Source organism: Echinops telfairi, unplaced genomic scaffold (assembly GCF_000313985.2).
Source record: "Echinops telfairi isolate 266 unplaced genomic scaffold, ASM31398v2 ScPeMD7_28;HRSCAF=97, whole genome shotgun sequence".
Classification (NCBI taxonomy): domain Eukaryota; kingdom Metazoa; phylum Chordata; class Mammalia; order Afrosoricida; family Tenrecidae; genus Echinops; species Echinops telfairi.
In genome coordinates, this window is record NW_022103925.1 from 2449786 (window position 1) to 2460937 (window position 11152).

The 11152-nt window shown below is 37.1% G+C and overlaps 1 protein-coding gene across 1 annotated transcript in view; it reads left to right on the forward strand.

The window, feature by feature from the left end:
* Nucleotides 1-561: 561 nt before the first annotated feature.
* The window catches only part of HAUS3 (HAUS augmin like complex subunit 3), a 13579-nt gene continuing 2988 nt past the window's right edge, over nucleotides 562-11152 (forward strand). The window contains exons 1-3 of the mRNA XM_004715071.2: nucleotides 562-1748; nucleotides 3087-3526; nucleotides 5070-5298. Coding sequence (XP_004715128.1) covers nucleotides 840-1748; nucleotides 3087-3526; nucleotides 5070-5298 — 1578 coding nt within the window. The 5' untranslated portion in view covers nucleotides 562-839. The remainder of the gene's footprint in view (nucleotides 1749-3086; nucleotides 3527-5069; nucleotides 5299-11152) is intronic.

Below are 11152 nucleotides of genomic sequence, written 5' to 3' on the forward strand. Positions count from 1 at the left end.
GGATCATGGAGTCACTGAAGTAAATACCTTTAAAAAAAATTTTTTTTAAGGCCATATTTAGGTCCATTTTCTGAGTTAGGCGGGCAGGGAGAGATGCCCATGGGCCACGGTCCGGCTTGGATTGGTTTGGAAATCACCCGCTTTTAATGGAAAGCTGAACTGTTCAGGGGAAATGGCATGTCGTTTAAGACCCATGGCTCTTTGGAAAATCTTTAGAGTTTCTTATCCAAGAGCCAACAGGACAGCTAGTTCGTGTTTTCATGAAGACAGGCTGCCACATCTTTCTTCCTCGGAGCCACTCGTGGATTCAGACCGGCAGTCTGAGGTAGCAGCCCAAGGCTTAACCCACGGCACCACCATAGTGTTCCTCATCGGCGAGTACTAACCAAAAACCAAACTCCAGCCATCTGTGTTGATTCCAACTTACAGCGACCCAAAGAGGACAGGGTAGAACTGCTCCTGCAGGTTCCCGGGACGGTAACTTTTTGCAAGAGTAGAAAGCCGCATCTTTCTCCCACAGAGTGGTGGGTGGTTCAAGCTGCTGATCTTGGAGTTAGCAGCCCAAGGCCCACGTTGCTCTTCTTCATCAGACATTTCAGTTAGATGGTTCCCAGATATCATGTGACACTCTTGTACATAAAAAAAATGCATTGGCCTTATTGTGTGGTCTAATACTTGTTTTTTCCCTCCCTCCTAGGTAAAAGATTTAAAAATTCTAAAAATATTTTTCCCCTTTCTCTGTGGACTTAATGTAAGCTTAGTTTTGATATTTGCTTTCTAAGCCTTAACACCATCAAGTCAATCAGTATCTGTTCTTTAAAAATTGGGGTAGTTAAACCATGAGTTGTGGACATGAGTTCGTGGAAGTCTTAAAAAAAATTGGCTATCCCAAGGCTGATACACTAAATGGAGGAGACTTTGACTGGTTGTTTGAGAGTGCTGAAGACGAGTCCTTTTTGAAGTGGTTTTGTGGAACTGTGAGTGAACAGAACGTATTGTCTGAAGAAGAATTGCAAGCCTTCAGCCGCCTTCAAAAATCTGGTCAGCCCATCCTTGAAGAAGCAGCACTGGATGAAGTTCTTAAAACCTGCCAGCCTTTGGATCTGAAGAAACCTCGAGTGGATGGCAAAGAGCTGGAGAAATTGGAGGAGGAGGTTCAAGTGTTGCAGAAATTAAAGAACCTCAGAATTCAGCGGCGGAATCAATGCCAGCTGAGGGCTTCGGTGGTGAGCCACAAGCCTCTGAAGCTCCACGCTACCGGAGAAGCGGCCATGAAAAAGCTGAAGCAGAGTCAAGGAATTCTAAATGCAGTGAACACAAAAATCAGTAAGGAACTTCAGGCACTTACAGATGGAGTTGCAAAATTGATGATGTTCTACAAACCTCCTGATGGAGGGCAAGGGACAAACCTACTGGTGTTTTTATCCCAGTTTTCCTTGGAAAAATACCTAAGCCAAGAAGAGCACAGCACGGCAGCACTGACCTTATATACCAAACAACAGTTCTTCCCAGGTATACATGAAGTAGTGGAAAGTTCAAATGAAGAACATTTTCAACTGTTGGATATACAGGCACCATCTATTTGTGATAACCCAGAAATCCTTGAGGAGAGACGGCTAGAGCTGGTGAGGCTGCAGCTGGCATACATTTGTGCTCAACATCAGTTAATTCACTTGAAAGCAAGCAATTTGGGCCTCAAATCAAGTGTAAAATGGACTGAGGAGAACCTTCCTGTCTTAACCAGCAAGGTGAGTGCATGAAACTAGAGGGATTGGTGGTGCGATTGTTGTTAGGATATACTATTGTTATTGAGGTATAGATATTTGAAAGTAACTATGTTGTCTTGTTTTCTCTTTGATTAGGACTTAGCTGGAGTAGGCCTCTATTAAATAGAGAAATCTTTAAATGGATGGAAAGCAGAAAAATGAATAACATGCAACACAGATTACAGATTACTGAGTACATTTTAACAAAAGGAATTTGCTGTCTGAATTTGAAATTTCTGTTAATTCAGATGCAGGCAGAACTGGAATGTCCTTTTGTAGTGATGGATGAGTCACTAGCCTTTTGGTTGTGCTGTGGGGATTTTCCTGTCTGTCCTGACCAGAACTTGGTTCTGATTCAGTCAGAGGTCCAAGTTAAGTAAAGTACACTGGAACCCCGATTCCTCATTTAGACTGGACAGGTATTTTGTAGCTATCTATGTTCTCTTGGAAAGCTTGGTTTCTTGGTAATGTAACCGTTACATAGTTGCCTTGACATAGGAAGAGTCTTCAAAAAGTTCAGGGCGTGGGGTTGAGTGGGTGGTGGAATTGAAAGATAATGGAGTTTTCCTACCAACTTTTGGAAGTCACTTTATGTAACTCTTCTGAAACTGACCACCATCACTAAGTTAATTACTGTAAATGATGAGACCTTTGGAATAATATAAGAAGTCCTATAATTCTACTCAAGTGCTAAGATCAGCTGACTAAAAGAACAACTTCAGGACTAATTTTATTTTAACTTTATGATAAACTTAACCAAGATTTGTTTGCATTCAGTGAGTACTTGTGCTGATAACAGTTTCACTAAGTAAAAAACAAATATGACAAGAGCTCTATTTTGTTAGCATTTACTTTATATGTGTGTGTATAGTCACAACAAAACATACATCTTGTCAGATCTTCCACTCATGGTGGTCCCATTTATTATTACACAATCGAGCTGTTCCATAGCGTTTTCCTGGCTGTAATTTTTACAGAAGCAAGTAACCGGTCCTTCTTCTGTGGTCTGATGGAAGGTTTGAACTGCCAGTTTTTAGTTTGGGGTCCAGTGCAAGCTGCTTTTGCCACCCAAGAACCTTATTTATGGTAATAGCATTAAAATTTAGTAGTTCACTCAGTCCACATTTTTTCTTATTTAATTTGATTTGAAAGTGTTCATAATAGTACATTCATCTTTCTGGTATTTGGGCTGATGATCATTTAAAATCAATTTTTATTCATTGGAAATACTATCTAATCTACGATGGACAGTGAAAATAAATTTAAAACTATTTCAGGTTTATATCTATAGTTTGAAATGTAATTGTTTTCTTTGTTTAGGCTGTTGGAAAAGAAAATTTGGATGCTAAAATTTCCAGCTTGAACAGTGAGATTCTGAAACTTGAAGAACAAATCAGTCATATGAAAAACAAAAGTTTGCCTGCTGTGGTAAAGGAGAATGCTCAATTATTGAATATGCCAGTTGTAAAGGGGGATTTTGATCTCCAGATTGCTAAACAAGACTGTTATACAGCAAGACAAGAGTTAGTTTTAAATCAGTTGATAAGACAAAAGGCGTCATTTGAACTTCTACATTTAGCGTATGAAATTGAATTGAGAAGACATGGGGACATATTTCGTCAACTTGATAATTTGGTTCAGGAACTAAGTCAAAGTAACAAGATGCTACACCAGCGCTTAGAAATGATAAAAGACCCATCAGTATCTCAGCAGATAAACCCAAGAAATACTATCGATACCAACGATCATTCCACTCATAGGTATACTTCATCATTTCCTAAGTATTCTTTTTTCTTCTGTGTTTGTAGAATAATGGATTTCTAAAATTGTGGAAATTTAACAGATTCTTTGCACTTCTATTTTGGCTTTTAAATTCTATTTTTTCACCTCTATATGCCTTGTTTCTCTTTTTAAGTTTTTGTTCTCTTTTTCCATTCATGTTTGATTCTAGAAGGAAGATTGTGTGTGTGTGTGTGTGTGTGTGTGTGTGTGTATAGAGTCTTTTTTTTTCCAAATTTTTTGCTCTTGAATTAGTTTAGACTCATGGTAGCCTCAAATCCCTTTAGGCACTATTATTTGGGTGCTTATTTTAGATTTGGGTCAGTATTATTTGGGTGCTTATTTTAGATTTGGGTCAGAAATTTAGCAGCTACTGCTTGAGATAGTGGGTATGGCTGGGCAGGAGACAGACGGTCCTTGGAAAAGGTGCCAGTCGAGAGGTACTTTTTTTCCCTGTTTTGTCAGATGACTTGGTGAAAATGATTCCTACTTCCCAGCTCTTTCCTCTAAGTCTGAAAAATTGCTGGCACATGGGTACTGAGTGTAAGGCCTGAAAAATCAGTAACCTATTCCAAGTATTTACCTAGGACCTACAATAGAATCATTTAATCCTTTTTTCCCTTGTAAGAAGATGAGGGGCTTGACTAGGGTCTGTCTCATTATTCAATTTCAGGGAGTACCATTGGTATCACGTGCTATGTGAATGGTGCCTCCTAGAATTGTGTAGTCCTATGCCACAGGGCCATAATTAGTAACCTTGACCTTGGACCAGTTTTATGAAGTCTTGCAACTTGTTGAAAAACAAAAACACTTCTAATGTGCTTCCTCACATTTTCCTGTCATTTTTCTATTTGTTTCATTGGATAAGAGCGTTTTCCTGCTATTAATGGTGAGATTTTAAAGCGGCCTTATGGCTCATCAAGATTTGTCAGCCAAATACAAAGGGGTATAAAAGTTTATAGAAAAATTCCATTATCTTTCCATTCCATTTTCTATAAGCTTTCTGAAGTCTCATGTACAAGAAGATTGAAATAGCAGCCATTTATTATCATTAATTTTGTAGTTTCTTCATGGTTTCCTTTTTTATATTTTCATTTCACCCCACCCCAATCTTGTGAGATAGATAGTTATTTTAAGGTGAGAATATTGAGCCTCAGAGACTGATTTGCCCTGAGTCACATGAAGTAGAATCAGAACTTTGACTTAGGTTGTATGTGTGTGAGTGATCTCTCTGGAACACGATTTTAAGTATATGTAAGTTTGTGGAAATTAAAGACAAATTATATATATAAAATTTTGGGTATGAGGGAACTGGACATTGATTTGCATAATTTAGGATGTATATATATTTCTGTACTGATATAGTATAGTTGGAATCGTTCCAGTTCCTTGGTTCAGCAGCCGACAGATTCTTGTGTTATTTAGCTATTTCCAAATATCACCTAATTACAATACAGTGGATTATAATTTTGTAAACTTCTGAGTTGGGAATATTTTCCAGTAATTTTTATTTTCACATTTTAGACTCTACCAACTTCTAGAAGGAGAGAATAAACAAAAAGAACTGTTCAGAACCCACGGAAGCCTGGAGGAAGCTGCTGAGAAACTAAAACTGGATATTTCTGTATTACGAGATCAGTTGGCAATATCTGTTAAAGAACATTCTTTCTTTCTGTCTAAACTGAATAATGGAGTGGATGTGCTTTGTGAAACTTTGTATCAAGGAGGAAATCAGCTTTTGCTTACTGATCAGGTAAGTCTTGCCATAGGATTATAAAACCTTTAGAAAATAGTATGTGTCATAAAAGAAGTGTTAACATGAGGAAACACAATTACATTGTGCTAATATAAAATTTATATTCTGTGTATTTCCTTATGGTTTTGTTCACATATAAATATATTTGAAGTGATTATAAAATATTTCAGACACACATCTGTTTATATTAAGTATTAAAATATAACATCCACCCCTGCATTTTTTTTTCATTCATCTAACAAATAGAAGATGGCCCCCATACATAAAATCATGTGTACCCTTACCAATAGCATGTTCTTTCTTATGGTGATGCTTGATGTTACCATTTTCTTGCTTTTATTAATAGCCTGATTATATACACATAACTATAGACTATTTTTTAAAATAGGTTTTTGAACATTATAAACATGATTTTATACTGTATGGATTCTTTAGGAACTTGCTTGTTTCATAACATTAAGGTTTTGAGGTTAATATTGCTAAGCATATAGCTGTAGTTCGTTTATAGCTTTCTCTATTGCACAGTTAGTTTTCCATTATAGGTAGTGAGGCATAAAACACTTAAAAAATTTTTTTGTAAGTTTTATTGACATAGGATTCACATATCATACATTTTAATAGTTCAGTCATATTGAAAAGAATTTTACATTCATCACCACAGTCAAGTTTAGAACATTTTTTTCTTTCTTGTACTCATTGTTATTAACTCCCCATTTCCCAACAGCCTCTATAGATATACCTATCCTGGATTACATATACAAAAAAATAGGCACAAAAAGAACTACAGAAAACCCAACAACAATTAACAGGGTAAAATAGAAAAGCCTCAATTGAAAAGAAAGCAGAAAACATTAAAAACTAGAACAAATTTAAAATGAGTCAAAAGGGAGATCAAATGATAGTTGAATTGTAACCTAACTGCAGCTGCAATAATCCACTTTCCAATGCGCTCTGCACGATAGCAAGCCTGTACACATCCCTGGTCTGTGGTCATAAAGGGTTCATGGGAGGCTTACTACTTTAAAATTTATTATTTTTTAAAAGGTTGGTTTTATTTTCTTTGTAGTGAAAATTACACAACAAAATATATGCCTTTTTACGATTTTTACATGCATAATTCAGTGACATTGAGTATATTCAGATTATGAAAGCATTCTCTCTATCTTTTAAAATGATTCTAACACCATTAACATCAGCCCAGTACCTCACCCCCACCCTTAGTAAGCTATAATATTTTTTGTGTTCTATGTATTTGCTTATTTCATATTAGTGAGGCCATAGAATGTTTTTCCTCAATTGACTTTATTAATGAAGTTGAACATTTTTTTTCAGTATCTGTAGTAGTAGCAGTTGTATTTTAAGGTCATTATTAACTGAAATTAAAGATGAGATTGTAATCTCATAATCAAAACTATAAGTTCATCAGATTTTTCTCAAAGGAGTACACTAAATGTAGATATATATATTAGATATTACTTGGTTCAAAAAATATTACTGTTCTGTGGAACTTAAAGGATCCCTGGTAGTATAGGGGATTCTAAGTTAGGCTGCGAACCACAGGGTCAACAAACTTAAGTCCACAGTTGGTCTGCCAGAGAAAGATGAGGCTTTCTGCTCCCAGAAAGATTTCTAGCCTCACATACCCAAAGAGAAATTCTGTTTTGTTCTAATTGGTTGCTAGGGGCCAGAATCGACTTGATGGCATTGTTTTTTAGTTTGTTTGTTGTTGTTCATGGAACTTACATTTATGACAAGTCTTCAGCGGTCATTCTTGAATTTGTACATTAAATTCACCTGGGAACCTGTTGCAAATGCAACTTCCTAGCCCGGTCCCCAGAGATTGAGTAATTTTGTCTGGAGTGAGATAAACCTGTATTTATAACAAGCTCTTCAGGTGATTTTGGTTCTGGTGGGTTATGTTGAGAAACGGGAAGGTGGAGGTTGTTGTTAGGTGTCACCAAGTTTGCTGTGACCCAAAGTGGCCCTATGCGCTCATTGATGCAGCGCTGTGTCAATCCATCTCATAGAGGGCCGTCCTCTGTTTTGCCACCATCCATTTTACCAAGCATGATGTCCTTCTCCAAACACTGGTCTCTCCTGACACTATATCCAAAGTATGTAAGACAGTGTCTTGCCATCCTTGCCTCTCTTTCTGTACAGATTGGTCTGTCCTTTTAGCGGTCTATGGTACTTTCAAGATTCTTATGCAAAAAGAAAAAAAAGATTCTCCTGCAGCACCAAACACAATTCAAAGGCATCAATTCTTCTACAGTCTTACTACTCAGTGTCCAACTTTCACACGCGTGTGATGCAATTGAAAATACCATGACTTTGGCCAGGCACACCTTAAGAGGTCTTGTGCAGCAGATTTACCTAATGCAATACCTCTTGACTGCTGCTTCCATGAACTTTTTTTGTTGGATCCAAGTAAGAGAAAATCCCTGACAATTTCAATCTCTTCTCCATTTATTATGATGCTACCTCTTGGTCCAATTGTGAGGATTTTGGTCTTCCTTACATTGAGTTATAATCTATACTGAAGGCTGCATTCCTTGATCTTCATCAGCAAGTGCTTTAATTCCTCCTCAGTTTCAGCAAGCAAGGTTGTGTCATCTGCATACCACAGGTTGTTAATAAGCCTTCCTCCAATCTTGATGTTACACTCTTCTTCATATAAACCAGCTTCTCTGTTGATTTGCTCAGCATATAGATTGAACAAGTATGGCGAGGATACAACCCAATGTTCACCTTTGCTGATATTATACCATGCAATATTTTCTTGATCTGTTCACACTACTGCCTCTTGATCTGTGTACAAGTTCTGAATGCGCCCAATGAAGTGTTCCAGAATTCCCCTCTTCTCAAGGTCATCCACAGTCTGTGATGGTCCACACAGTCCGATGCCTTTGCATAGTAAAGGAAACAGGAGTACACATCTTTCTGGTATCTCTGCTTTCAGCCAAGATCCATCTGACATCAGCAATGATATCCCTTGTTCCATATTTTCTTCTAAATCTTAAATGAACTTCTGGCAGCATTAATGTATTGCTGCGACCCGTTGTTGGATGATCTTAAGCAAAATTTTATTTGTGTGCAATATCAATGATATCGTTCTATAGATTGAACATTGTGTTGGGTCACCTCTCTTCCACTTTCTGAAACATTTCAATGGGTACTCTGTCAAGTCCAGGAGACTTGTTTTTGGCTAATGCATTCAGTGCAGTTTGAACTTCTTCCTTCAGCACCATTGGTTCTTATATACTATCTACTGAAATGGCGCACTGTTGACTAGTTCTTTCTGATACAGTGACTCTGTATTCTTTCCATCTTCTCTTGATGCTGCTTCCTGCACCACTCAATATTTTGCCTATAGAACCTTTCAATATTTCAACTCGAGGCTTAAATTTTTCTGAGTTCTTTCAGTTTCATATATTCTGAATGTGTTTCTCCCTTTTGATTTTCTAATTCTAGGTCTTTGCACATTTCCTTATAATATTTGGCTTTGTCTTCTCAAGCTGCCCTTTGAAATTGTTTCAGCTCCTTGAATTCATCCTTTCTTCCACTTGCTTTAGCTAGTCTATGATGAATATAAGTTTCAGAGTCTCTTTTGACATCCACTTTGATCATTCCTTTCTTTTTAATAACCTTTTGTTTCTTCATGAATGGTGGTCTGATGTCCTTCCACAGTTCTTCAGGTCTTCTGTTATTAGTGTTCATTGTGTCAAATCTTCCTGAAATTCAGGTGGGATAGACTCAAGGTCGTATTTTGGCTCCTGTAGACTTGTTTTAATTTTCTTTAGCTTTATCTTTGAATATAAATGAGCAACTGATGATCTGTTCCACAGTGGGACAGATCCACAGTGGGAGAACATTTGTTCTCCGTTATGTCTCCTCACAGATGTAGTCAGTTTGATTTCTGTGTACTCCATCTGGGGAAGTCTATGTGTACAGTCACCTTTTCTGTTGTTGAAAAAAGATATTTTCTGTGAACAAATCTTTGGTTTTATAAAATTCTATCATGTGATTTCCAGCTTAATTCCTATCACCGAGTCCATATTTTCCAACTATTGCCCCTTCTTTGTTTCAAACTTTTGCATTTCAGTCACCAGTAACTATTAATGCATCCTGATTGCATGTTTGATCAATTTCCAACTGCAGTCATTGGTTGCTTCTTAAATTTCTTCAGCACTAGCTTTTGTGGCTGATGCATAAAATTGAATAATAGTTGTATTGATTGGACTTCTTTGAAGGTGGATAGATATAATCCGATCACAAATCGCATTGTACTTCATGATGGATTTAACAAGATCCCTTCTGACAATGAATACCATGCCATTCCACTTGATTGTCTTATTCCCAAAATAGTAAATCATATAATTTGCTGATTCAAAATGGTCAATACCAGTCCATTTTAATTCACTAATGCCTAGGATATCGATCTTTATGTGTTCTATTTCATTTTTAACCCCCTCCAATTTTCCTAAATTCATATTTGTACATTCCAACATCCAAACATTGAGAGAGTTTTTCAGTTTTTTTCTCTTTACCTTGAGTCATGCCCCACTGACAAATGAAGATCCCCAAGGTTCCATTCCCACAGGCTTTATCCAACGCAGTTTCACCATGGTCTACTCTCCTTCAAAAAAATCCTCTCTTCAGTCACAATTTGAGTCCCCTCAGACCTCTGAAGACCCATCTTTGGGCAGTGTCTCCTACAATATTTTGCTTCCTTTGTTCAGGCTTTCAGCATGTGAAAATGCTTCAGAAGCATGCATATGGTTTTCAGTGGCTTCTTCCTCTGAAGTGGGGAGCCACAGGAAGCTCCGCTAAAACATGTTCACGTTGACCCTGCTGGCATTTGAAATACCAGTGACATAAGCTTCCAGCGTCATAGCAACATACAAGTATGACAAACTGCAGACAAGTGGTGGGAAAGTTGAAGTAATTTCATAGATTTTCAGAAAACATCAACTGGCTGAAAATGTATGAGTAGAATACTTCATTAGAAAGCTGTGGAAACTTCTTAATGAATTATTTTAAATTCTAAGAAGTTAGGAATTTGAATTTATTAAGTTTAATGAGTCTAGTAGGGCTACATTTATAAGAATAAGAATTATTTAAGTCTGTACTTCTAGAAGTTTTTTGGTTAAATGTCTTATCTGCTATAACTTTGAAAAAGAAAAATGGAGCATTTGTTGAGGTAAAATATTTTTATTGATAATTGCTTTCTTTTTAGGGTTTCTTGGTATCTCTTTGGCTGGAGCAAAGAGAGGTTAGGCCAAGGCAAGATTTGATTAAGCTAAATGTAAATTCCATGAGGGAAAGGTTGTTCATTCTTACATTCCTTGTCTCTAAAACAGTGGTTGGCACTTGGGAATGGCATTCAATAATTTTGGAAAACTGTATATGAATGTGCAGAATAGTTTACATATCAAGTATTTAACAAAAAATATATGAAAAAATGTACATAGCCTTATTTTAACATTGTAGTCAAACAGGCCCTTTGGAGAAGGGATGTGTAAAAGCAATTGATTTCTTTGCCGCCCAGTCTTCACTCATAGTCCTTCCAAGGTTCCCAACATGATGATACTGTTTCCTTGTATTACCACCATTTAGAAAATCATTTTATTGGGGGCTCATAACAACTCATCACAGTCCATACATGCATCAATTGTGTAAAGCACATTTGTACATTCGTTACCCTCATCATCCTCAAAACATTTGCTCTCCACATAAGCCCCTGGCATCAGCACCTCATTTTTCTCCCTCCCTTCCTCCCCACTCACCCCTCCCTCATGAACCTTGATAATTTATAAATTATTATTTTGTCATATCTTACACTGTCCGACGT